We start from the raw sequence: 23,064 nt of genomic DNA, 5'->3' as shown, positions 1-23,064 counted from the left end.
AGGCCGCACGCGCCGCTGCTGTGTGCCGCGTGTATCCGCGCGCCTCTGCGCCTTTAATAATGACATTTAAAACATCTGAAATACGAGAAGGGAAGAACCGAACTAAACACGGTCATTCAACAAGGAAAATCCAAACTAATTTAATCTCGCTCACGAGTCTCTCTCTCTCTCACACACAAAAACACACATACATTCATACACACACACACACACACACACACACACACACACACACACACACACACACACACACACACACACACACACACACACACACACACACACACACACACACACACACACACAGTTCGGGTTTGGCAGATATTTCCGGGTCGTGTGACTGATCAGGTGGTTCTCCAGTAGGAGAGGAGACTTGTGCTTTCTGTTTGATCATCTCGCTCCCAAGTGTGAACTCGTCTTCGTCGCGCACTTCTGCAAAGTTAGGGAAAAGAGGAAGTGTTGGAGGAAGGTAGTCGCAACTTCTCTCAACTGTTGTTTGGGTCCGCAGCATGGCAGGCGGCTCGGTGTCGGAGTGTAAGGAGTACTTGTTCAAAGTGTTGGTGATTGGAGAACTGGGTGTAGGAAAGACGAGCATCATCAAGAGATACGTGCACCAACTCTTCTCCCAGCACTACAGGGCGACCATCGGCGTGGACTTCGCCCTGAAGGTGATCAACTGGGACAGCAGAACCCTGGTTCGGCTGCAGCTGTGGGACATCGCAGGTAAGACGGACCCACATCCAGCCCTTCAGAACCGGACTCGGTGCGCTGGTGTCAACCCCTCGGATAAAAACACAACGTAACGTTTATAAGCGCTGATCTCAGATCAGTAAGCCCTACACCTTAGGGCGCCTGTAAGTGAACGTAGATTAGATGCTTCTCAACAAGGTGTTGATACACTTGAAAGTTATGTAACAAATAAAAAAAATACTTAAACATATCGGTGGAAACAGAAAAAAACCCTCTAAACCGGTCTGGGTCTGGGCTGTTCTGGTCATAATTGCGAGCGCGAGGTAGGTCATGTTGCGCGTCCCCGCCCCGCGAGCGCGCGTGCGTGTGGTCCGTCCTTACAGCGGGGCGAGGCTGACCAAGAGAGCTCACATTCACTCTGTTCACGATGGACTCGCGTTTTTAATCAGATCAGACACAGTGCGGTTACTGCTGGAGAAGATGAGGAAGTGAAAGCCCCGATGAGCGCAGAGACGCGCGCGGCCTGGTAGCGCAGATCCTCCCGGTTCTTCAGCGTGAGAGTGGCAGGTTTCATAACTGCTGTGTGTGTCTTCAATTAGCTCGTGGTTGTACCATTCCCTCTGGCGCTTGGCAGGCAGCTGTAATAGAGGAAAAAAAACATTTGAACAAAAACTATAGTGTATCATTATGAGCAAAACGCGATGGCCTGTTCTAACGTCCTGAGGCCATTCTTGTGGTATATGAACATTTAAAGTAATTTATGCTCATTTATGGTCTGAGTGGAGACCTCTGACATTGCTCACAACCTTTTACAGTATTTACTGACATTACAATGGTAGAATCAGCCAGACCAGTGGGGGGGGCGGGGCCTCTCCTGCACGTGTATACCCTGAAGGTGTGGCCCCTCTCAGTGTCGTAGCAGCAGGGCACATGGGATGCTTTCTGCCCCAGGCCGTGGCAGGATGATGGCAGCGTGCGCTTTCGTTTGGGTGTGTTGTGGGCAGGGCTCAGTGGTGAGGGGTCATGACCCTGTGGGCAGGGCTCAGTGGTGAGGGGTCATGACCCTGTGGGCAGGGCTCAGTGGTGAGGGGTCATGACCCTGTGGGCAGGGCTCAGTGGTGAGGGGTCATGACCCTGTGGGCAGGGCTCAGTGGTGAGGGGTCATGACCCTGTGGGCAGGGCTCAGTGGTGAGGGGTCATGACCCTGTGGGCAACTTCAGCAGAAGATGTGCCATGAAGTGATGATCCATTGGAAGGCTTTTCCACAGAATTGCAGATTAACCTCTGGAGCTCACGCTCTGTATTGTAAATTCAATTTGGTGAATTTGATGAGATTGTGGGTGTGTGAATGTGTGGGGATGGACAGGTGTGTGTGTGTGTGTGTGTGTGTGTGAGAATATGTGTGGGGATGGACAGGAGTGTGTGTGTGTGTGTGTGTGTGAATGTGTGGGGATGGACAGGAGTGTGTGTGTGTGTGTGTGAATGTATGGAGCTGGACAGGAGTGTGTGTGTGCGGGTGTGTGTGAGATTCATAGCTGTGAAGGTAGTGTCCTCTGTTGCTGTCAGGACCAGGTCTCCCCCTCACCAGGAACCCAAGTTGTCTCTGATCCCTGATCATGGTAAACGTGGGCGTGACGGTCCACCCACCAGGTCACAGAGAGGTCACTCTCCACCACTCTGATATGGTTCAGAAGCTGCTGTGGTCTGCTGTGAACCAATGAAAAGATGATTGTGGGAGCATGCGTGCTGAGTCCCGCCTCAGACTCCTCCTCCTCTGATCTGTGCAGACACGCCCCCAGCTCTGGGCGCTAGCCCGTTGTTAGACGGAGACTCACTTGCACATACTGGTTCCGGGATGTTGAGGTTTGCAGAGATGGCAGTATTGCTGAGGGCTCTACATCCTGACATTCCTCCACGTTCTGAACCCAAGTTCATCTTCACGCACTGCTTCACTAATTCAGAATGACACTGGCTGCCTTTCTGGCTGGGTGAGTTATAAAGTTCAGTGGTGGTTAGAGTAGTTTTGCATAAGAATGGAAAGTCCCAAAGCTTCTCTGTGTTCATTCAAGCATGATTGGTTTGCCAACAGATCTCTGGGTTAAACCCAGGAGTCTGTCCCACAGGCCAGAAGGTCTGGAAGCTTCTCAGATGAGATGTTCTGTGGTAGATGTGCAGGAGCCACAGTTCCTCTGTCCTCCATAAACCGCCCTGATTCTCTTTGGCTGTCGAGACATTTGTGTGGTTGTTCCACCTTCGTGGAAGAAACAGAAATAAAGTAAAAGTGAGATATCTGAAGAACGGGGTGGAAATGGAGATCGCTTGCCATTGGTTAGCTCCGATTGGTTGGTTAGCTCTGATTGGTTGGTTAGCTGTGATTATGTATGGAGTGTTTGGATGCAAGGTGGCAGTAGCTGTGTGTGTGTGTGTGTGTGTGTGTGTGTGTGTGTGGTCAGGCTCTGTGTGATCATCCTCTGCTTGTAATGCCTTGTCCACAGAAGCAGGAATATCTGTGCTTTCTCCTGAGACTCATCTGACCTGGTACCACTGTACCTGGTACCCTGTACCTGATACCCTGTACCTGGTACCCTGTACCTGGTACCCTGTACCTGATCTACACACGACGGAGGTGAAGGTGCTTTTCTGGATCAACGCCGACCTGATCGTGTTAGGTTTACTGTAACCTCTGTTCCCCCTCTCGGCTCAGCCCTGTCTTAACTTAAACTCAACTTAAACTTAACTTAAACTTAACTCTCGGCTCAGCCCTGTCTTAACTTAAACAGGACAAATCCGTTCCATTTCTGCCTCTGCCCCACACCCTCCATTAACCCTGTTAATCAAGCACATGCTTGGTAGTTTGTTGGTGGGACCTGATCGCTCTTCTTTCTCTCCCCTTTACTCCCTCCCTCAACCCGGTGATTAGGATAATGATCCTGAGTGGAATGACTGTAATCCAGACCTTCAGGGACGATGCGTGAGCTGCAGTGTGAGTGAAGACGGGGGGCTCGTCCTCCCACCGTGGCCCAGAATAGCCACGCTCCTCTTGGGCTGCCGGGGAGAGACGAACAGATTACAGGCCTGTGGAGTCGTCTCCTCACGCCAGGGACTTGGACAGCTCAGAGTCTCCTTCCCTGTCTCTCTCCTCTCTTTGTCTCTGCCTCACTCTCCGAGGAAGAAATGAGGTGAGGTGCAGAGGAAGGGTTGAGGTGAAGGGGTGAAGGGAGAGGTCAAAGGTCAGGGTTCACCCATCATCTGTAAGGGACTGATGCTTGTGGATTTCTTGTGATGAAATCTGAATCTGATCTTCAGTTGTATGTACACGTGTGTATATATATATATATATACACACAGTATATGCAGGTTCTTGTGCGGGAGGGAGGGGCGTGTCTTCTTGAGGGAGGGGCGTGTCTTCTTGAGGGAGGGGGCGTGTCTTCTTGTGGGAGGTGCGTGTCTTCTAGTGGGAGGTGCGTGTCTTCTAGTGGGAGGTGCGTGTCTTCTTGTGGGAGGGGCGTGTCTTCTAGTGGGAGGTGCGTGTCTTCTTGCACGAGGTGGGAGGGGTGTGTCTTCTTGTGCAAGGTGGGAGGAGCGTGTCTTGTTGTGCGAGGTGGGAGGGGCGTGTCTTCTTGCGCGAGGTGGGAAGGGCGTGTCTTCTTGCGCGAGGTGGGAGGGGGTGTCTTCTTGCGCGAGGTGGGAGGGGCGTGTCTTCTTGCGCGAGGTGGGAGGGGCGTGTCTTCTTGCGCGAGGTGGGAGGGGTGTGTCTTCTAGTGCGAGGTGGGAGGGGCGTGTATTCTAGTGCGAGGTGGGAGGGGCGTGGTCTTCTTGCGCGAGGGTGGGAGGGGCGTGTCTTCTTGCGCGAGGTGGGAGGGCCGTGTCTTCTTGCGCGAGGTGGGAGGGCGTGTCTTCTAGCGCGAGGTGGGAGGGGCGTGTCTTCTAGCGCGAGGTGGGAGGGGCGTGTCTTGTTGCGCGAGGTGGAGGGGCGTGTCTTGTTGCGCGAGGGTGGGAGGGGCGTGTCTTGTTGCGTGAGGTGGGAGGGGCGTGTCTTGTTGCGTGAGGTGGGAGGGGCGATGTCTTGTTGCGCGAGGTGGGAGGGGCGTGTCTTGTTGCGCGAGGTGGGAGGGGCGTGTCTTGTTGCGCGAGGTGGGAGGGGCGTGTCTTGTTGCGCGAGGTGGGAGGGGCGTGTCTTCACAGCTTGTCTTCTCCCATCACTGTTGCAGGCAGACAGACAGACGTCTGTGGTGCAGACAGACAGATTGCTCTCTCCAGACAGACACGGTGGTGGTCAGCGTCTGCAGTGTGCTGCTGTTGTCATGGCGGCGGGGGGGGGGGGGGGGGGGGGGGGGGGGGGGGGGGTTCTGGGGGCGCTGCAGCTGGCTTGGCTTGTTTCCATAGCAACCCACCTACTAGATGGTACCGCGATTAGGGCCATGCCAGAGGAAACTTCTGGTTGCCATGGCTATGGACGAAGAGTTTCCCTTTCTCCTCTGAGTCCTGCTGTCTTCGTCCCTCTGGCGTTCTCGCTGGGAGTCTTCCTCACTGACACCCCCCCCTGCGGGCGGACGGCACGCCGGTGCGGGTGTGAACTGGTCCTATTGTTGCGCTGCTGTGTGGGAGGACTGGGAGAGAAGCTCCTGGAGACGAACGACGTTCACACCGTCTTCACGAGTGGAGTCAACGTGGTGTTTTGGTCTCTGTGGTGTCATGGTGACCGGTTCTTCTGAGCGACGGTGTCGTGCTAGCGCAGGGCACAGACTCCACCGTTAGCTTATCGGGCCCAGTTATGGATCGCCCTTGAGTGGTGATTGATCCTCACTATCGGGCTCCCGAGGGAGAGACTGGTGATTCTTTCCTCCAGCTCTTTGTGAGGGTGACAGCTATCGACCGCTGGTGTTACAGAAATGAGGCTGACTCCGCCCCTCAGGGTAGCTCAGGGCAAAGCTGCTCCAGGAAGGGGCTCCTGTCAAAATGCTGAAATGGACCAGATTGGATTATGGGACAGCAGTGCAGATCTACCTGAGTGTATGGGTGTATTATTTTATTTTATTATTTTTAGCAATATTGAACTCTTGCCCACTGTCTTTGAATCAGTGTGACGGGGGAGCTGATCTTCACAGAGATCTTACTCGCACCTTCTGGAAGGTATTTCATGCTAAGATTGAACAATTCAGTCAGAGTCGTGGGAGGGAAGCTGACCTGACAGTGGGTGAACTTAGATGGCCATTCTAATGAGTCCGATGCCGGGGGCATCAGGGCAATCTCGCCAGTCTCACCAGTCTCATTAGTGTCTCCAGTCTCACCAGTCTCATTAGTGTCTCCAGTCTCACCAGTCCTCATTAGTGTCTCCAGTCTCACCAGTCTCATTAGTGTCTCCAGTCTCACCAGTCTCATTAGTGTCTCCAGTCTCACCAGTCTCATTAGTGTCTCCAGTCTCACCAGTCTCACCAGTCTCATTAGTGTCTCCAGTCTCACCAGTCTCACCAGTCTCATTAGTGTCTCCAGTCTCACCAGTCTCATTAGTGTCTCCAGTCTCACCAGTCTCACCAGTCTCATTAGTGTCTCCAGTCTCACCAGTCCTCATTAGTGTCTCCAGTCTCACCAGTCTCATTAGTGTCTCCAGTCTCACCAGTCTCACCAGTCTCACCAGTCTCATTAGTGTCTCCAGTCTCACCAGTCTCACCAGTCTCATCAGTCTCATTAGTGTCTCCAGGTTGGATGTTGTGCAAGTTTCTTTTTTCATTTTAATGGAAATTAAATGTAATGCCCCCGTGGGAGATGAGCACATGTATTATGAAACTCTTACATCATATGTGTGTGCGATTTGTGCACGGCTGGGTTCCTTCTCGGGGGCGTCGCCCTGGCTCGCACGGCTCGCACGGCTCGCTCTTCGTCCTCCTGTCTTTCCTCTTGGAGACCAACACACTCTAAAGGGTTTCTTATCTAGCCGAGGTGCACACGCAGGACGTTTGAAAACACCACGTAACTGCTCATTCCTGTGGTGATGTAATCACCGCTTTCTTCCGTCTGCGGGGTTGCATGTCCAGACCAGGGGGAGGGGGCCCGGACAGGGGGAGGGGCCCGGCTGCCTCAGAAGAACGCTGTGTGAGGAGGAGGAAGGATCGAAACGTGAGAACATGAGTCATCTGTGGAAATACAAGGTGACAACAAATGTTCCAGAACATTATGAAATCACAGGATATGAAGATACGATTAACAATAAAACATGAGCGGTTATGACCAGAACCGGGTCCATATAGTCAGTGAGTCCACACCAGAACCAGGCCCATGGTTGGTGGGCCCACATCAGTGAAGCAGAGGAGGAGGAGAAGGAGGAGGAGAGGAGTTTCTCTTGTGTGTCAGCCCTCCTCAGGGTTCACCTGAGGTTAAAAGGAGTAAATTTAGCCCAACAATCAAGAGCAATTAGAGACTCAGAGACTCGAGCAGCTTCTGGCATGTGAGGTGCACAGCTGAGAGAGTGGAGATAATGAAACAGACCACTGGGGGGTGGAGAGAGTGAGTGAGTGTGTGTGTGTGGTGTGTGTGTGTATATCTGTTCCTGCATCTGTGTGTGTGTGTGTGTAGGTATGTGTCTATGGATCCGTGTCTCTGTGTGTGTGTGTGTGTGTGTCTGTTCCTGCATCTGTGTGTGTGTGTGTAGGTATGTGTCAATGGATCCGTGTTTGTGTGTGTGTGTTTGTGTGTGTGTGTAGGTATGTGTCTATGGATCTGTGTGTGTGTGTGTCCCTGCATCTGTGTGGGTGTGTGTGTGTGTGTGTGTGTGTGTGTGTGTGTGTGTGTGTGTGTGTCCCTGCATCTGTGTGTATGTGTAGGTATGTGTCAATGGATCCGTGTTTGTGTGTGTGCTTGGGAAGGAGATGCAGATGGATAATCTATGATCCAAACTTTCATTATGAAGTTTTTTAATCATGTAAATGTAAATGTGCCATATTTTGTCAATTGTGATTTTTCACCGCAGTCGAAATTTGTCCTCCGCTTTTAACCCATCTGTGCAGTTAGAACACACACACACACTAGTGATTACTAGGGGGCTGTGGATCACACGTGCCCAGAGCGGTGGGCAGCCCTAGCCTGGCGCCCGGGGAGCAGTTGGGGTTAGGTGCCTTGCTCAAGGGCACCTCAGTCATGACCTCAGGTCTGGGAATCGAACCCACGACCCTCCGGTCACAAGACCAGTTCGCTACCACAGGACCATGACTGGCGTGCGTGTCTGTGTGTGTGTCTGTGTGTGCATGCGCGTCGTATGTGTCTGTGTGCATGCGCGGTGTGTGTGCGTGTCTGTGCGTCTGTGTGCATGCACGTCTGTGTGTGTGTGTGTGCGTGTGTCTGTGCATCTGTGTGCGTGTGTCTGTGCATCTGTGTGTGCGTGTCTGTGTGTGTGTCTGTGTGTGTGTCTGTGTGTGTGTCTGTGTGTGTGTCTGTGTGTGTGTCTGTGTGTGTGTGTGTGTGTGTGCGTGTCTGTGTGTGTGTGTGCGTGTCTGTGTGTGTGTCTGTGTGTGTGTGTGCGTGTCTGTGTGTGTGTGTGTGCGTGTCTGTGTGTGTGTGTGTGCGTGTCTGTGTGTGTGTGTGTGCGTGTCTGTGTGTGTGTGTGGTGTGTGCGTGTCTGTGTGTGTGTGTGTGTGTGTGTGCGCGCGTGTGGTGTGTGTGTGTGTGCGTCTGTGTGTGTGTGTGTGTGCGTGTCTGTGTGTGTGGTGTGTGTGTGTGCGTGCGTGTGTGCGTCTGTGTGCATGCACGTCTGTGTCTGTGTGTCTGTGTGCGTGTGTGCGTGTGCGTGTGTGCGTGTGCGTGTGTCTGCGTGCGGTGCGTGCGTGTATGCGTGCGTGTGTGCGTGTATGTGTGCGTGTGCGTGTGTATGTGTATGTGTATGTGTGTGTGTGTGCGTGTGTCTGTGCATCTGTGTGTGCGTGTCTGTGTGTGTGTGTGTGTCTGTGTGTGTGTGTGTGTGTGCGTGTCTGTGGTGTGTGTGTGTGTGTGTGCGTGTGTGTGCGTGTCTGTGTGTGTGTGTGTGTGCGTGTCTGTGTGTGTGTGTGTGTGTGTGCGTGCGTGTGCGTGTCTGTGCGTCTGTGTGCATGCACGTCTGTGTCTGTGTGTCTGTGTGTCTGTGTGCGTGTGTGCGTGTGCGTGTGTCTGCGTGCGTGTCTGCGTGCGTGCGTGCGTGTATGCGTGCGTGCGTGCGTGTATGTGTGCGTGTGTATGTGTATGTGTGTGTATGTGGTGTGTGTGTGTGTGTGTGTTCATTAGTGAAGAGTTGATTTCCCCAGGTTCAGATTGGTCTCCCTCAGTTCTCTGATAAACTCTGATATTAAATAATCACTTTCAGACCCTGCATTGCCTTTTGTATGCAGACTCTAACTGTAAATGTTTAGAGGGTCATTCTCTAGTGTGTGTGTGTGTGTGTGTGTGTGTGTGTGTGTGTGTGTGTGTGTGTGTGTGTGTGTGTGTGTGTGTGTGTGCGCGTGTGTGTGTGTGCGTCATTCTCTTTGGCCGGTGTCTCTCCACACTACTAGATATGTTCAGATATATTCATCAGAACACAGAATGCTTTATTGTCATTACACATTGCACTAGTAGAAGGTAAAGAGATTACGTTCCTCTGGACCCTGGAGTAAAGAACCGTGAACCCCAGAGCAGCCGCAGTGTCAGACATGGCGCCAGCGTTCACAGATTGGGGTGAACGATAGAGAGAGAACATTAGGAGACAAAAAATATGATCACAGATTATTCTCTCAACAGGACAACTGTGAGCACACAATAAATGCCTGCAGCACATACAAGCGTTGATAACACAGTCAAGCATAGAGAGGTGTGTTCATCTAGACGGGGGGGGGTGGGGGGGGGGGGGGGGGGGGGGGGGGGGTTGGTTGTCAGAGGCCTGGCACACAGTTTTATGTCAAAGGTCGCGGTGGAGAGGGAGATCCATCAGTGGCCGTAGTGGGTTCGGATGCTTGAACCGCCTGAGCTGGAGGTGTTGTGATGTGAGATATGGCCAACCTCCTGACCTTCACCCATCTGCTCCAGTGTACACCATCTACCTTCACCATCTACCATCACTTCTGTTCCTCTCTCCTCCTCTCTCACAGTGTTTCACCGACACCTGGTTTTAGTTTTACTGAAGAGTTCTTTATAGTGTATGCTTTACTTGTGTCTAATATGAAATGTAATATGTCCTGAAGATGCTCTATTATGATTATTATTATGATTCTTGCTCTCAATATATATTTGTGGTTAGAAAAAATGCCAAACTTGATGTTGAGTTAGGGGTAGGAACTGAAACGCATTAAAGCTGCCGTGATTCACAGTTTAAATATTTAACACACATTTAATACATTTAGAAGATATACAAGGCATCCAGGTCCCATTACAGTAAAGATTTGTGGACCTACAGTGTATCACAAAAGTGAGTACAGCCCTCACATTTTATGCAGATATTTAAAGTATCTTTTCATGGGAAAACACTGACAAAATGACACTGTGTTGAAGTGTCCCATGAAAAGATATCTGCAGAAATGTGAGGGCTGTACTCACTTTTGTGATACACTGTATTTAAGAGCCTTCTCTAAAATATATGCTGCCCCACTCACACACACAGCCACACACACACACACAGCCACACACACACACACACACACACCACCACACACACACACACACACTAGCTCTCAGACCAGGAGAGCAAGAGAGTGTAGGGAATAAAGCAGAGTGGATGGAGACAGGTGTGTGTGATCAGACACCCTCCCCCGTCTGATCCCACCTGTGTCTGATCCCACCTGTGTCTGATCTAACGCTGCTCACATTTCAGAGGGGATGTTCTAGTCATCCAGCTGCTCTGAGCACACATGGCCGACATTCTTCTTCCTCCTCTTCTCTTCCCTAAATCTGCTGTGGGGTCCGGTTCAAAGGTGCCGGTGCATTCAGGATCCCGACGTGTCCCCCACCGGTGTCCCGCAATCACCTGCAGGACCAGCACTGCCCGTCTCTGTTAATCACGCCATTTTGTTTTCTGGTTATTTGGAGGGCTTCTTCTTCTGTGGTGGTTAATAGATTACGGGCGTGTCCCCTGGCCACATCTCAGGTGTGCTGCATCTTTGTGCATTTTTATTTACCTGCTCATGAAGGTTTTAGGGGCTCTGCCCCAACCAATCACTGCCTTGAGCACAGTTCTTCATGGTAACCTCCCCCTCCTCTGTCCACATCCTCTGTCTCCCCCCCCTCCTCTGTCCCCCTCCCCCCTCCTCTGTCCCCTCCCTCCTCCTCTGTCCACTCCCCCTGTCTCCTCCCCCCTCCTCTGTCCCCTCACCCCTCCTCTGTCCCCCTCCCCCCTCCTCTGTCCACTCCCCTGTCTCCTCCCTCTCCTCTGTCTCCTCCCCCTCCTCTGTCCCCCTCCCCTCTCCTCTGTCCCCTCCCCTCTCCTCTGTCCCCTCCCCTCTCCTCTGTCCCCTCCCCTCCTCCTCTGTCCCCTCCCCCTCTCCTCTGTTCCCCTCCCCCTCCCCTGTCCTCTCTCCCTCCTCTGTCCTCTTCCTCTCCACAGTCCACTCCCCTCCCCCTCCTCTGTCCACTCCCCTGTCCTCTCTCCCTCCTCTGTCCTCTGTCCACTCCTCTGTCCACTCCCCTCCCCCTCCTCTGTCCCCTCCCCCTCCTCTGTCCACTCCCTGTCTCCTCCCCCTCCCCTGTCCTCTCTCCCTCCTCTGTCCCCTCCCCCTCCTCTGTCCCCTCCCCCTCCTCTGTCCCCTCCCCCTCCTCTGTTCCCTCCCCCTCCCCTGTCCTCTCTCCTCCTCTGTCCCCTCCCCCTCCTCTGTTCCCTCCCCCTCCCCTGTCCTCTCTCCCTCCTCTGTCCCCTCCCCCTCCTCTGTCCACTCCCCCTCCTCTGTTCCCTCCCCCTCCCCCTGTCCTCTCTCCCTCCTCTGTCCTCTTCCTCTCCTCTGTCCATCATTTTGCATTAACACTGCAGTGCTACATTATAAAGGAGGTCAAGCCCCATTTTAATCTTGTTTTTCTTTTTTTATACGTAGTGAGTCAGACGTCCACCCATATTGTCCTGAGGCCTCACGTCTCCTGTGATTTCAGTCTCTCTCTCTCTGCCCATCATTTCATTGTCTTTCTTATTGGTTTTCTCTCTGATCATATTGAGCGTGCGTGTGTGTGCGTGCGTGTGTGTGCGTGTGTGCGTGTGTGCGTGCGTGCGTGCGTGCGTGTGTGTGTGTGCGTGCGTGCGTGAGTACGTGTGTGTGCGTGCGTGCGTGAGTACGCGTGCGTGCGTGTGTGCGTGCGTGCGTGCGTGTGTGCGTGCGTGTGTGCGTGCGTGTGTGTGCGCGCGTGTGCGTGTGTACGTGCATTGCGTGTGTGTGTGCGCGCGCGGGGGTGTGTGTGCGCGCGTGTGTGTGCGTGTGCGCGCGCGTGTGTGTGCGTGTGCGCGCGTGCGTTGTGTGTGCGTGCGTGCGTGCGTGCGTGCGTGTGTGTGTGCGCGCGTGTGTGGTGGCGTGTGTGTGCGCGCTGTGCGTGTGGTGTGCGTGTGCGTGTGCGTGTGCGTGTGCGTGCGTGTGTGCGTGTGTGTGTGCGTGTGTTGTGCGTGTGTGTGCGTGTGTGTGCGTGCGTGTGTGTACGTGCGGGGTAGCAGGGGATGCCTTGTGCTTTGATGCATTATTGTAACAACCACTGCTCACTCCCCTCAGTACATCATCATCTGTTTCCTGTTTCTCCTGTTTCATCTCCTCTTTTCTTCATCATCGGTGCAGCTTTTGAAGATTTTGCCCTTTGCTGGTCTTGATCCTCCCCAGGGAGGAGAGAGAGTGTGACAGAATGAGTGGTGAGAGTGAGTGAGAGTAGTTAGGGTGCTCTGAGTATAAACATGGGCGTGATTCCCCTCTCTCCTCTTTGGTATTGGGGCTCAGTACTACACAGTGGGCTGAGGACGGAAGTCCGTCACCGCGTCTGCTGGCTGACGGGTCTTCTGTCTTCTTCATCCAGCCGTCTCTCTACTCTGCTGAGTTACGGGGAAGCTGGTTCCAGTGTACGGGCTTCATATTCCTGTCTGAACCTACAGATCCACCACTGTAGGGCTGTGTGCTCCCTGTCTGGAGTCTGAATCACACAGCCCTGCTGGTGTGGCTGGACGTGGAGTTCATTTGTCCCGGCAGACGTGACGTTACGCGTGTGTCTTTGTCTTCAGGTCAGGGAGCCGATTCGGCAACATGACACGAGTGTATTACAAAGAGGCGGTGGGGTGCGTTTGTGGTCTTTGACGTGACCAGGAACGCCACGTTTGACGCGGTGACCAAGTGGAAACACGACCTGGACAGTAAGGTCAAGCTGGCCAACGGCAGCCCCATCCCCTCCGTGCTGCTGGCCAACAAGTGTGACCAGAAGAAGGACACGTCCAGCAACGCCGCCCTCATGGACACCTTCTGTAAGGAGACCGGCTTCCTGGGCTGGTTCGAGACGTCAGCCAAGGTGACACACACGCACGCACACACACAAACGCACACAACACGTGCACGCACGCACACACACAAACGCACACACACAAACACACACACACACACACACACACAACACACACACACACACACACACACACACACACACACACACACACACACAAGTATGTGCACACAGTCTTGAGCTGAAGTGGCACATCACAGTTTGGTGGTTTGCTGCTGTAACATAACTCTGTTGTAGGTGTTTATGAAGCTGCCCAGCTGGGTGTGTTTGGGGCAGGACGATCACTACCCCGTGGGGTACCGTGTCCCTCCAGCTGGTGTGTTTTGGGGCAGGACGATCACTACCCAGTGGGGTACCGTGTCCCTCCAGCTGGGTGTGTTTGGGGCAGGACGATCACTACCCTGTGGGGGTACCGTGTCCCTCCAGCTGGGTGTATTTGGGGGCAGGACGATCACTACCACGTGAGAGTTACCGTTGTCCCTCCAGCTGGGTGTGTTTGAGGCAGGACGATCACTACCCCGTGGGGTACCGTGTCCCTCCAGCTGGGTGTGTTTGGGGCAGGACGATCACTACCCCGTGAGGTACCGTGTCCCTCCAGCTGGGTGTGTTTGAGGCAGGACGATCACTACCCCGTGGGGTACCGTGTCCCTCCAGCTGGGTGTATTTGAGGCAGGACGATCACTACCCCGTGGGGTACCGTGTCCCTCCAGCTGGGTGTATTTGGGGCAGGACGATCACTACCCCGTGGGGTACCGTGTCCCTCCAGCTGGGTGTGTTTGGGGCAGGACGATCACTACCCCGTGGGGTACCGTGTCCCTCCAGCTGGGTGTATTTGGGGCAGGATGATCACTACCCCGTGGGGTACCACGTGCGTCCCACTACACAGTACCAGTACTCTAAAACGCTGTGACAGCCTGCGCCTGCGATGTTCCTTGAAGTGTTGCGAAACACAACATTGGAGCAGTAATATGATTTGGTTAAAGATTGCCTGGTGTTTCCTTGGCTTGTATTGTACAGATAGCCCAGTGTAACTAAATGTGGTCATGTGAGCAGGCTTGTTGGTTCACTGTGATTGAAGGATTTCAACGGCCAATATTATAACAGCGATTAGCAAACAAAGTCCTAGTCCTCACCATGCCAACCAGCGGCCCTGCGTGACCATGTGACCACGGCTGCCTGTTTAAAATGCCTGACATATTTCCCTCTGAATTAGGGTCAGTACGTCTGTGGTAGTACTGAATTAGGGTCAGTACGTCTGTGGTAGTACTGAATTAGGGTCAGTACGTCTGTGGTAGTACTGAATTAGGGTCAGTACGTCTGTGGTAGTACTAAATAAGATCGTTTATCAGACCTTTTGTGTCTGAGTTGCAGGTCTAAGGTATATGAATTTCCAGTGTGTGCATGACTGAGATGGATGAATACCATTAAGAACTTTTGTTCAGTGTAAATATTGGCTCTCTCTGGTTTCCCTGACATGTCTCATGCACCACTGTGTTCTCTGAGCTGCAGTATACTGGTGATGCTACAATCCCACAAGGACCATGGATCAGATGTCCAGTATGAACAGGTTCAAGCTTCTTGGGGTTTCTCGCTGTAGTTTCATATTGTTTCAGTCATTTTCCTTTTGGATTTAAAAATCATTAAAGAGGTGAAGGGCTGTACAGATGTGTAGTATAGTTGTGTGGTTATGTGTAGTTGTGGAGTATAGTTGTGTGGTTATGTGTAGTTGTGGAGTATAGTTGTGTGGTTATGTGTAGTTGTGGAGTGTAGTTGTGTGGTTATGTGTAGTTGTGGAGTGTAGTTGTGTAGTTGTGGAGTGTAGTTGTGTGGTTATGTGTAGTTGTGGAGTGTAGTTGTGTGGTTATGTGTAGTTGTGGAGTGTAGTTGTGTGGTTATGTGTAGTTGTGTAGTTAGACTCGTGTTGTACCTTTTTAAGACACATTTTTAAGACGTGTCTTGAAATGAGGCTGTTCAGCTCTAGTGTAGGACAAAGTGGTAGACGTTTATTCAAAGTGTTTGAAATCATTCATTGGATTTCTAAATAGCTGTTTTGAGAATATATATCTTCTAAGTGTGTTTTGTAGATTACAAACAGAGCTTATCAAATTCTTACAGCTTGTGCAACACCTTAAAGCTGAATACAACGGCAGGTCCATCAGGTTGTTTTTGACCTAGTCTCTAAATAACCAGTGCAATACGAGCGCTTCAGATGGACACGCTAGTCTCTGTGGCTCTGTACCAGGACTTGGGCAATATACAGAAACACTATGTCTACTTAGTCTGTGGGCACGTGTGTGTGTGAGGGAGAGAGAGAGAGAAAGAGAGAGCGAGAGTGTGCGTGTGTGTATGCGCGCGTGTGCGCGCGCGTGTGTGTGTGTGAGCTTCTCTATCTGGTGGTTGTAGCTGTTTGACAGAAGGTGCTGCATCACCCAATCTGTCTGAACACATGTTTGTGGGCTAAATCTAAATCTACCCATTAAGGACTGAAACACACAGCTGCTTGGCTACGAGCTCTGGCATGTGTGTGTGTGAGTGTGTGTGTGAGTGTGTGTGTGTGTGTGTGTTTGTGTGTGTGTGTGTTTGTGTGTGTGTGTGTTTGTGTGTGTGTGTGTGTGTGTGTGTGTGTGTGTGTGTGTGTGTGTGTGTGTGTGTGTGTGTGTGTGTGTGTGTGTTTGTGAGCGTGTGTTTGTGAGCGTGTGTGTGTGAGCGTGTGTGTGTGAGCGTGTGTGTGTGAGCGTGTGTGTGTGAGCGTGTGTGTGTGAGCGTGTTTGTGTGTGTGTGTGTGTGTGCAGATGTGTCCTCACTTGTTGGGACTCCCTTGTGTCTTAGAGATGGGGATTGGCCGGAGTTGCTGTGTCAACACAGCCCGCCCCCATATCATATAACATGGCCCCGCCCCCATATCATATAACACGGCCCCGCCCCCATATCATATAACACGGCCCCGCCCCCATATCATATAACACGGCCCCGCCCCCATATCATATAACGTAGCTCCGCCCCCATATCTTCTTGTGTCTGAAGGTCTCAGATGGCTCGTTTGCTTTGGTCTTTTCAGCCTCGTTTCTCTTGATTCCTGAATTACAGTGGAGAGCTAAAAAGACAGAAAACAACTGGACAAAGAAACAAGCACAGTGCCGGCCCATTGGAGCCACGCCCACAGCCATGCCCGTGGCCACGCCTACATTCACGCCCACAGCCATAACCGTGGCCACGCCTACATTCACGCCCACAGCCGTACCCGTGGCCACGCCTACATTCACGCCCACAGCCGTACCCGTGGCCACGCCTACATTCACGCCCACAGCCGTACCCGTGGCCACGCCTACATTCACGCCCACATTGTTCATCATCTCTGTGCGTCTGTGAGGTCGTCACTGGCAGCAGGGCCACCAGACACCTGCACACGTTTTACATGTTCCTTGACAAATTTGCATATCTCTGATAAATATGTTCTTATTGGCTGATTAAGCAAAACAATCTTGGTGTGATCAACTAGCATTCTTGTCACCATGGTTACTTAATAGTAGAATGACTAAGGCCCCGTCCACACGACGCCGGAGGTTTTTAAAAACGGAGGTTTTTGTCTCCGTTTTCAAAAAATATCTCCGTCCACACGATCAGCGTTTTCAAAAATATCTACGTCCACACGACGCCGGAGATTTTTAAAAACTGAGGTTTTTGTCTCCGTTTTAAAAAATATCTCCGTCCACACGACGCCGGAGGTTTTTAAAAACGGAGGTTTTTGTCTCCGTTTTAAAAAATATCTACGTCCACACGACGCCGGAGGTTTTTAAAAACAGAGGTTTTTGTCTCCGTTTTCAAAAATATCTACGTCCACATGACGCCGGAGGTTTTTAAAAACGGAGGTTTTTAGCCTCCCGTCCACACGAAAACGGCGTTTTCGGTCACCGAAAACGGAGGTTTTTGAAAACGCCTTCCAAGGTGGAGACTTTTGAAAACTCCGGTCTCGGCGTTGTCGTGTGGACGGGGGAAAACGCATGTTTAGGAAAACGCTGACGTCACATAGTGAGTCTGCGCATGTCTTTTTTTTGTTTACATTCGCTCAGCTTGTTCAGCATGGATACGCAGCTGATATGCAGCCGTGAAACACTGCAATTAACATGCCAGCCCAGTAGAGGGCGATCGTACTTCCCACAGAATGACATCAAAACACTTGAAGAATCAAATTAAATCAAATATATTTGTATAACGCTTTTCACAACACACGTTGTCACAAAGCGCTTTACAGGATTTACAAAGTTAACAATAATGTAGCGTGTAGTGCGGATGATTGATTAAGGGAACGAGCCATTTTAAATACTTACTTTCTTTATTAGAAAGCAGCCCTGTTTCAACACAACGGGTAATGCTTGTGAACTCGGACTTACACCTACATTGAATGGGTGCGGGGTATCGAATGAGTACGAACACACGGGGGTGGTATATGGAGTGATTTTTGTTTCAATAGTTCCACAAAAGCAAAAGTAAATCCAAGAGCAGAAAATATATGTTATGAATGCAAAACAGAAAAAAATATATCAAAAGTATATATTTTTTATATAATTGGTTATTTGAAACTTATTTTCGTTTGCATTTTGACAAGTTTTTGGTTCCATTGTTTTTGTTTTTTTGGATTTTCCCAGTAAGGTCTTTTGCTTCTGGAATCTCTCTTTGCTTCTGCTTCGTTTTTTGCTTCTGACTTTTGGAACACATTTCACGTGTGGGAGGGTCTTAGATGAAGGCGTTCCTCTGCAATCTCCATTGGTCACTGATTACGGACTGACACAGAGCTCTGAGACCGCCTCTGGGACCAAGCCACGCCCACCCCACCAGCTTCCCAGCGTTTTCAAACATGGCGGAACGCGGTGGTTCTGTTTATAATTAATTGGTAAATGGTCTGTAGATATTGCAAATGTACACTGTATAATAACTACATTAAGCATGGCAGTTAATATTTAGCACACTTCACCAGCGCGAGCTTTTAAAAATTTTAGTGAACTGGATGCAGGCATGAAAATCTGTCACCTTGCGGCGAAATTTGCCGTTTTGAAGTTTTCATATTTTGCGGTAAAACAAACTCTTATGAAAAATAGGTAGATAGTAAAATAAGAAACAAAATTTTTTTGTAGTTCTAAATGATGAACCCTGGTATTTTTTACACTCATTTTTGCCGCTGATGTTATTTATTGGTTCATTAAGATGTAATGGTTTTGACTGAGCCATCTGGAATGGCGAAAGCGGCTTCTCGTTTACGGATCTGGCTCCATATATTGACAAGACAGGTCAATATTTTTCAGCGCGACATTACCGTGAGAGAAGTCAACAGGGAAGAGCGTGTTTAAAGCTAGCCTTTAAATTATTTTTAATTTAATCGCTGCTGTAGCTTCTGTCACCGTTTTGCTACATTCACAATAGTAGCGACTAGTTACTCGCTCCTCCTGGATCATTCGCTAGCGTCCCCGCGGGTCTAAAGTGAGAAGGAAACTAATCCGCACTCTGCGTTTCAATGGACTACTCTTCTTACTCCCACCCCTCCAAGTTAAAATCTTTTTGTTTTTATCTCTGAGTCGGACAGTGTCTGAATGTCATGTCTGACATGTATTATGTTTAGTATCTCTATGTTCAATGGTTCAATGAATATTGTTCACTTCTTAATAAAATATGGACAGCACAAGATGCATGTGATGTGTTTGTGTGTGGTACCTGCAGAACACTGAAAAACTGTGAGTGAACAAAGCTGGTTGTATATAGGGTGGCCACTTTTCAGTATTGCTTTAATTTTGGTATTTGGCTTTAATTTTGGTATTTTTTACTATTATGGATTTTACTATATTTGGCATCACCTCTCGTACACCAGCTGCCCCCCACCCCCCGTCCGTCGCCATACCAGATATTGCAAATACTCATATTTCTTCCACACATCAATGTTCTCTCCATCCAGTTCACTAAAATTTTTAAAAGCTTGTGCTGGTGAGCATGCTTAATGTAGTTATTATACAGTGTACATTTGCAATATCTACAGACCATTTAGCAATTAATTATAAACTTCGTATAAACTTTAATGGTAAAACTTAGTTTACATGCTACTGTGAAACAGAACCACCGCGTTCTGCCATGTTTGAAAACGCTGGGAAGCTGGTGGGGTGGGCGTGGCTTGGTCCCAGAGGCGGTCTCAGAGCTCTGTGTCAGTCCGGAATCAGTGACCAATGGAGATTGCAGAGGAACGCCTTCATCTAAGACCCTCCCACACGTGAAATGTGTTCCAAAAGTCAGAAGCAAAAAACGAAGCAGAAGCAAAGAGAGATTCCAGAAGCAAAAGACCTTACTGGGAAAATCCAAAAAAACAAAAACAATTGTTACGTCTTATGAAAAGATGAAGAGGCACCGTGTTTTAGCTGTAACACTGTCTTGTTTAATGTGCTGCTTCACATTCCAAACTGAAAACCACTGACTTTGCGGATTGTACCAACTCCCAAACAATCACGGGGTGGATACACTACAACAATGGAACCAAAAACTTGTCAAAATGCAAACGAAAATAAGTTTCAAATAACCAATTATATAAAAAATATATACTTTTGATATATTTTTTTCTGTTTTGCATTCATAACATATACTTTCTGCTCTTGGATTTACTTTTGCTTTTGTGGAACTATTGAAACAAAAATCACACCATAGTGGTAGGTTTGACAAGCACATTAAAACACTCATACATACATCGATTAGAAGCTTACATTGTACAGACACATTCATCACATAGCACTTTATCACAAGCACATTACAGACATTATAACACTAAACTTAGCGACCAAATATGACACGAAAGGGATTATGGGAACGATTTGAAAAAACTGAACGCAGCGCATTTAGGCGCCTCCGCTGTGTTATGTAATGCGAAAGTAACATTAAATTAAACTGTACACATGTTAATAATCCGCCAATTGCAGTGACAACGAAAGCAATCACGGAGCTGTCCATGCTGAACAAGCTGAACGAATGTAAACAAAAAAAAAAAAGACATGCGCAGAATCCCTATGTGACGTCAGCGTTTTCCTAAACATGCGTTTTCCCCCGTCCACACGACAACGCCGAGACCGGAGTTTTCAAAAGTCTCCACCTTGGAAGGCGTTTTCAAAAACCTCCGTTTTCGTGTGGACGGGAGGCTAAAACGGAGACAAAAACCTCCGGTGTCGTGTGGACGGAGATATTTTTGAAAACGGAGACAAAAACCTCCGTTTTTAAAAACCTCCGGCGTCGTGTGGACGGGAGGCTAAAACGGAGACAAAAACCTCCATTTTTAAAAACCTCCGGCGTCGTGTGGACGGGGCCTAAGTGAACTGTTTTTAAAAATAAATGAAATAAACACATAGACAAAGACAGACTTCCAACAGCATGACTCCAGTCAAACTTAAGGCTTAATTTCCTTCTGGGAAGTGGGCCCCACGTTTTGAGTTTAATTGGATGTTGCCTGTTTAAGGCAGGACTGCTGACCCGTGTTAAAGGGGCCACGTCGCTCCCTTGTGTCCGTGCTGCCTGTCGCAGTCCGCCGTGCCCACGCGGGGCCCACTCGCCACAGTGACAGTGTGAGTGTGGGCCGGTCTCCATGGCAACCCGCTTAGCAATCCAGCCTCGGGTGGCGCTCGAAGCAAGCGGAGGTCACGTGGTACGACGGCAGCCTGGCTGCATAACCCTCGACCCGTGGTCCTTCAGTACCACGTCACCTTGGGGAGAGACACGGCCACGTTCAGGCCGCTTAATCGCTCCCAGATGCTTCAGCGAAACCCTCCTGGGTTCAGGCAGCAACAGCACAGGTCTGTCCTGGGGACACGACGCTGCTCTCTCGTGTCAGATTTATCAGCTCCGTCTCTGGGTGGAGGGACTGGGAGGTGGAGGAAAATTACACGGAGGGACATGAAGGAGTTCTGAGGAGAAAAGAGAGACACGGGAGTGTGCGCGCACACATGTGCGTGTGTGTGTGTGTGGGGGGGAGGGGGGGTCTGTGTGGGAGTGTGTGTGGGAGTACATGTGTCTGGGAGTGTGTGAGAGTGTGGGTGTGTGCGCGCGCGTGTGTGTGGGAGTGCATGTGTGTGTGCGTGTTGGAGTGTGTGGGGGGGGGGTCTGTGTGGGAGTGTGTGTGTGGGGGGGGGTCTGTGTGGGAGTGTGTGTGTGTGGGGGGTCTGTGTGGGAGTGTGTGTGTGTGGGAGTGTGTGTGTGTATGTGTGTGGGAGTGTGTTGTTTATCAAGGTGCTTTATTGATGATATTGATGGCTAAACTCTGTTTGGCTGCCTGTTGGGTCAGTTGAAATGGCTCAGTCTGCTGCATTGGTTTTCTTAGTTGTCGTCCAATAGGAATGTGTTAAAAAAATGCAGCCATGGTGTCTAAAGTAATCTGTCTTCTCAAAATCAGTGGCGTGAACATTTAAAGAAGAATTGATGGTAATCCACACCCTTAACTGGACTAAAACCACATCGCTGGTATACGTAATTTTCTTGTCATTAACAGAACTGGATCCGTGTTGAAGACTCCGACAGTCTGATCACAGCATTTATTTATTCATTAGCATTTATTTGTTTATTTACGCACGTTTCTCTTCTCTCCCCACCACAGGAGAACATGAATGTGGAGGAGGCAGCCAGGTTCCTGGTGGAGCACATCCTTCTCAACGACCAACACGTCCCCCATGAAGAGCGCACCAACGACTGCGTCAAGCTGAACCAGGACGCCATAGCCGCGGAGCCCAAGCCCGGCTGCTGCTAGCGCCTGCCTCTCAGTCCTTTGGGGTAAGGGGGGAGGAGTCTAAGGGACTGAGCCCCGCCCACTAGACCCTCCTCTTCCTCCCCAGCCGCCCCAACTGCCTGAAATCAGCAGCACTTCGTGGCCAGTGAGTCGGGCCTGTGGGGTGAAAGATCAGCAGTGAAGATGACTCTGTGGGACATTACCTCTCTATCTCTCTCTCTGTCTCTCTATCTGTCTGTCCTCCTGTCTCTGACTCATTCTCAACTCTCACATCTTTCTGTGAGAAATTCATCTTTGTAGCAAGAGATCCCAAACGGTCAATTAGGCAAAAGTTTTGGTTTTGTGTTTTTGTTATAGTTGAAATTAAATGTTATACTGTAGGTGTCATAGGGGGGTGTTACCAAGTCCATCTTTCTGTTCTATGCAGTTTAAACTAGATCTGGCAGATACCGAGCGCTCCATGTTCCCCACTGTTGTGAAGTCGGGACGTGTCTGGTCCCGGTCCTGGTCCATAGCAGCTGGGCCCACCAGACACACTCACCTACGGGCCTCTCGTCTGGGAGAGGTCCGGTCAGCAGTCTTACTCTCTTTCTCACATGACACCGAAGAAAAACTTTTAAATAAAAGTTTGACACTTCTCTCTCCCTCTCTCTCTCTCATTTTCCTTCTTTTCTGTTTACTTATCACAATTCATCAGTTGCCTTCCAGACTTTGCTGATAAGAAGCTTATTACAAAGAAGAATGTTCTCCAGTGTCAAGGAGAGATAAGAGAAATAAAGGAGAACCTTTAGGGAGAGGCGTGTAGGAGGTGTGGAGCATGCACTACATGGAACTCCTCGTGGGGGGTAAATGGGTCCAGTAGACTCGGTAGTCCAGCTCATATACGGACTGTTGTTAATTCTGATGATGATGGTGGTGATGACGGGTTATTAGCTGTTTGAGAACCTGTCATACCTCACATTCTACTGACAACCAATGGCAAGCAAACCTTTAAAAATATGCTGGATTGAACCTGTTTAAACAACATTCTTGAAAAATAAAGACTTTTAAATAAGTGTTTATTTTGGTCAGTTATTACTAAATCTCTTTCTTACTGTTTCACAACAATAGTTTAAAGCATTATTAAATAACAGATCATTTTCTTTCGGTTGGGTTTCACAGGTTATACATATTTATTATATGGCCCA

General features: G+C 50.1%; 1 protein-coding gene across 1 annotated transcript; it reads left to right on the top strand.

Moving 5' to 3' along the window:
- Positions 1-172: 172 nt before the first annotated feature.
- On the top strand, positions 173-22,936 carry rab32a (RAB32a, member RAS oncogene family). Its single transcript, XM_076988102.1, is given in 5 exon segments — positions 173-723; positions 3,914-3,920; positions 12,875-12,917; positions 12,919-13,146; positions 21,749-22,936. Coding segments are annotated over 5 exon segments (642 nt in total). The 5' UTR covers positions 173-509; the 3' UTR covers positions 21,899-22,936.
- Positions 22,937-23,064: the final 128 nt, after the last annotated feature.

This window comes from Brachyhypopomus gauderio, unplaced genomic scaffold, assembly GCF_052324685.1.
Source record: "Brachyhypopomus gauderio isolate BG-103 unplaced genomic scaffold, BGAUD_0.2 sc60, whole genome shotgun sequence".
NCBI classification, from domain to species: Eukaryota; Metazoa; Chordata; class Actinopteri; order Gymnotiformes; family Hypopomidae; genus Brachyhypopomus; species Brachyhypopomus gauderio.
The sequence above is the reverse complement of the archived record's forward strand: the minus strand, read 5'-3'. Positions and strand labels throughout refer to the sequence as shown.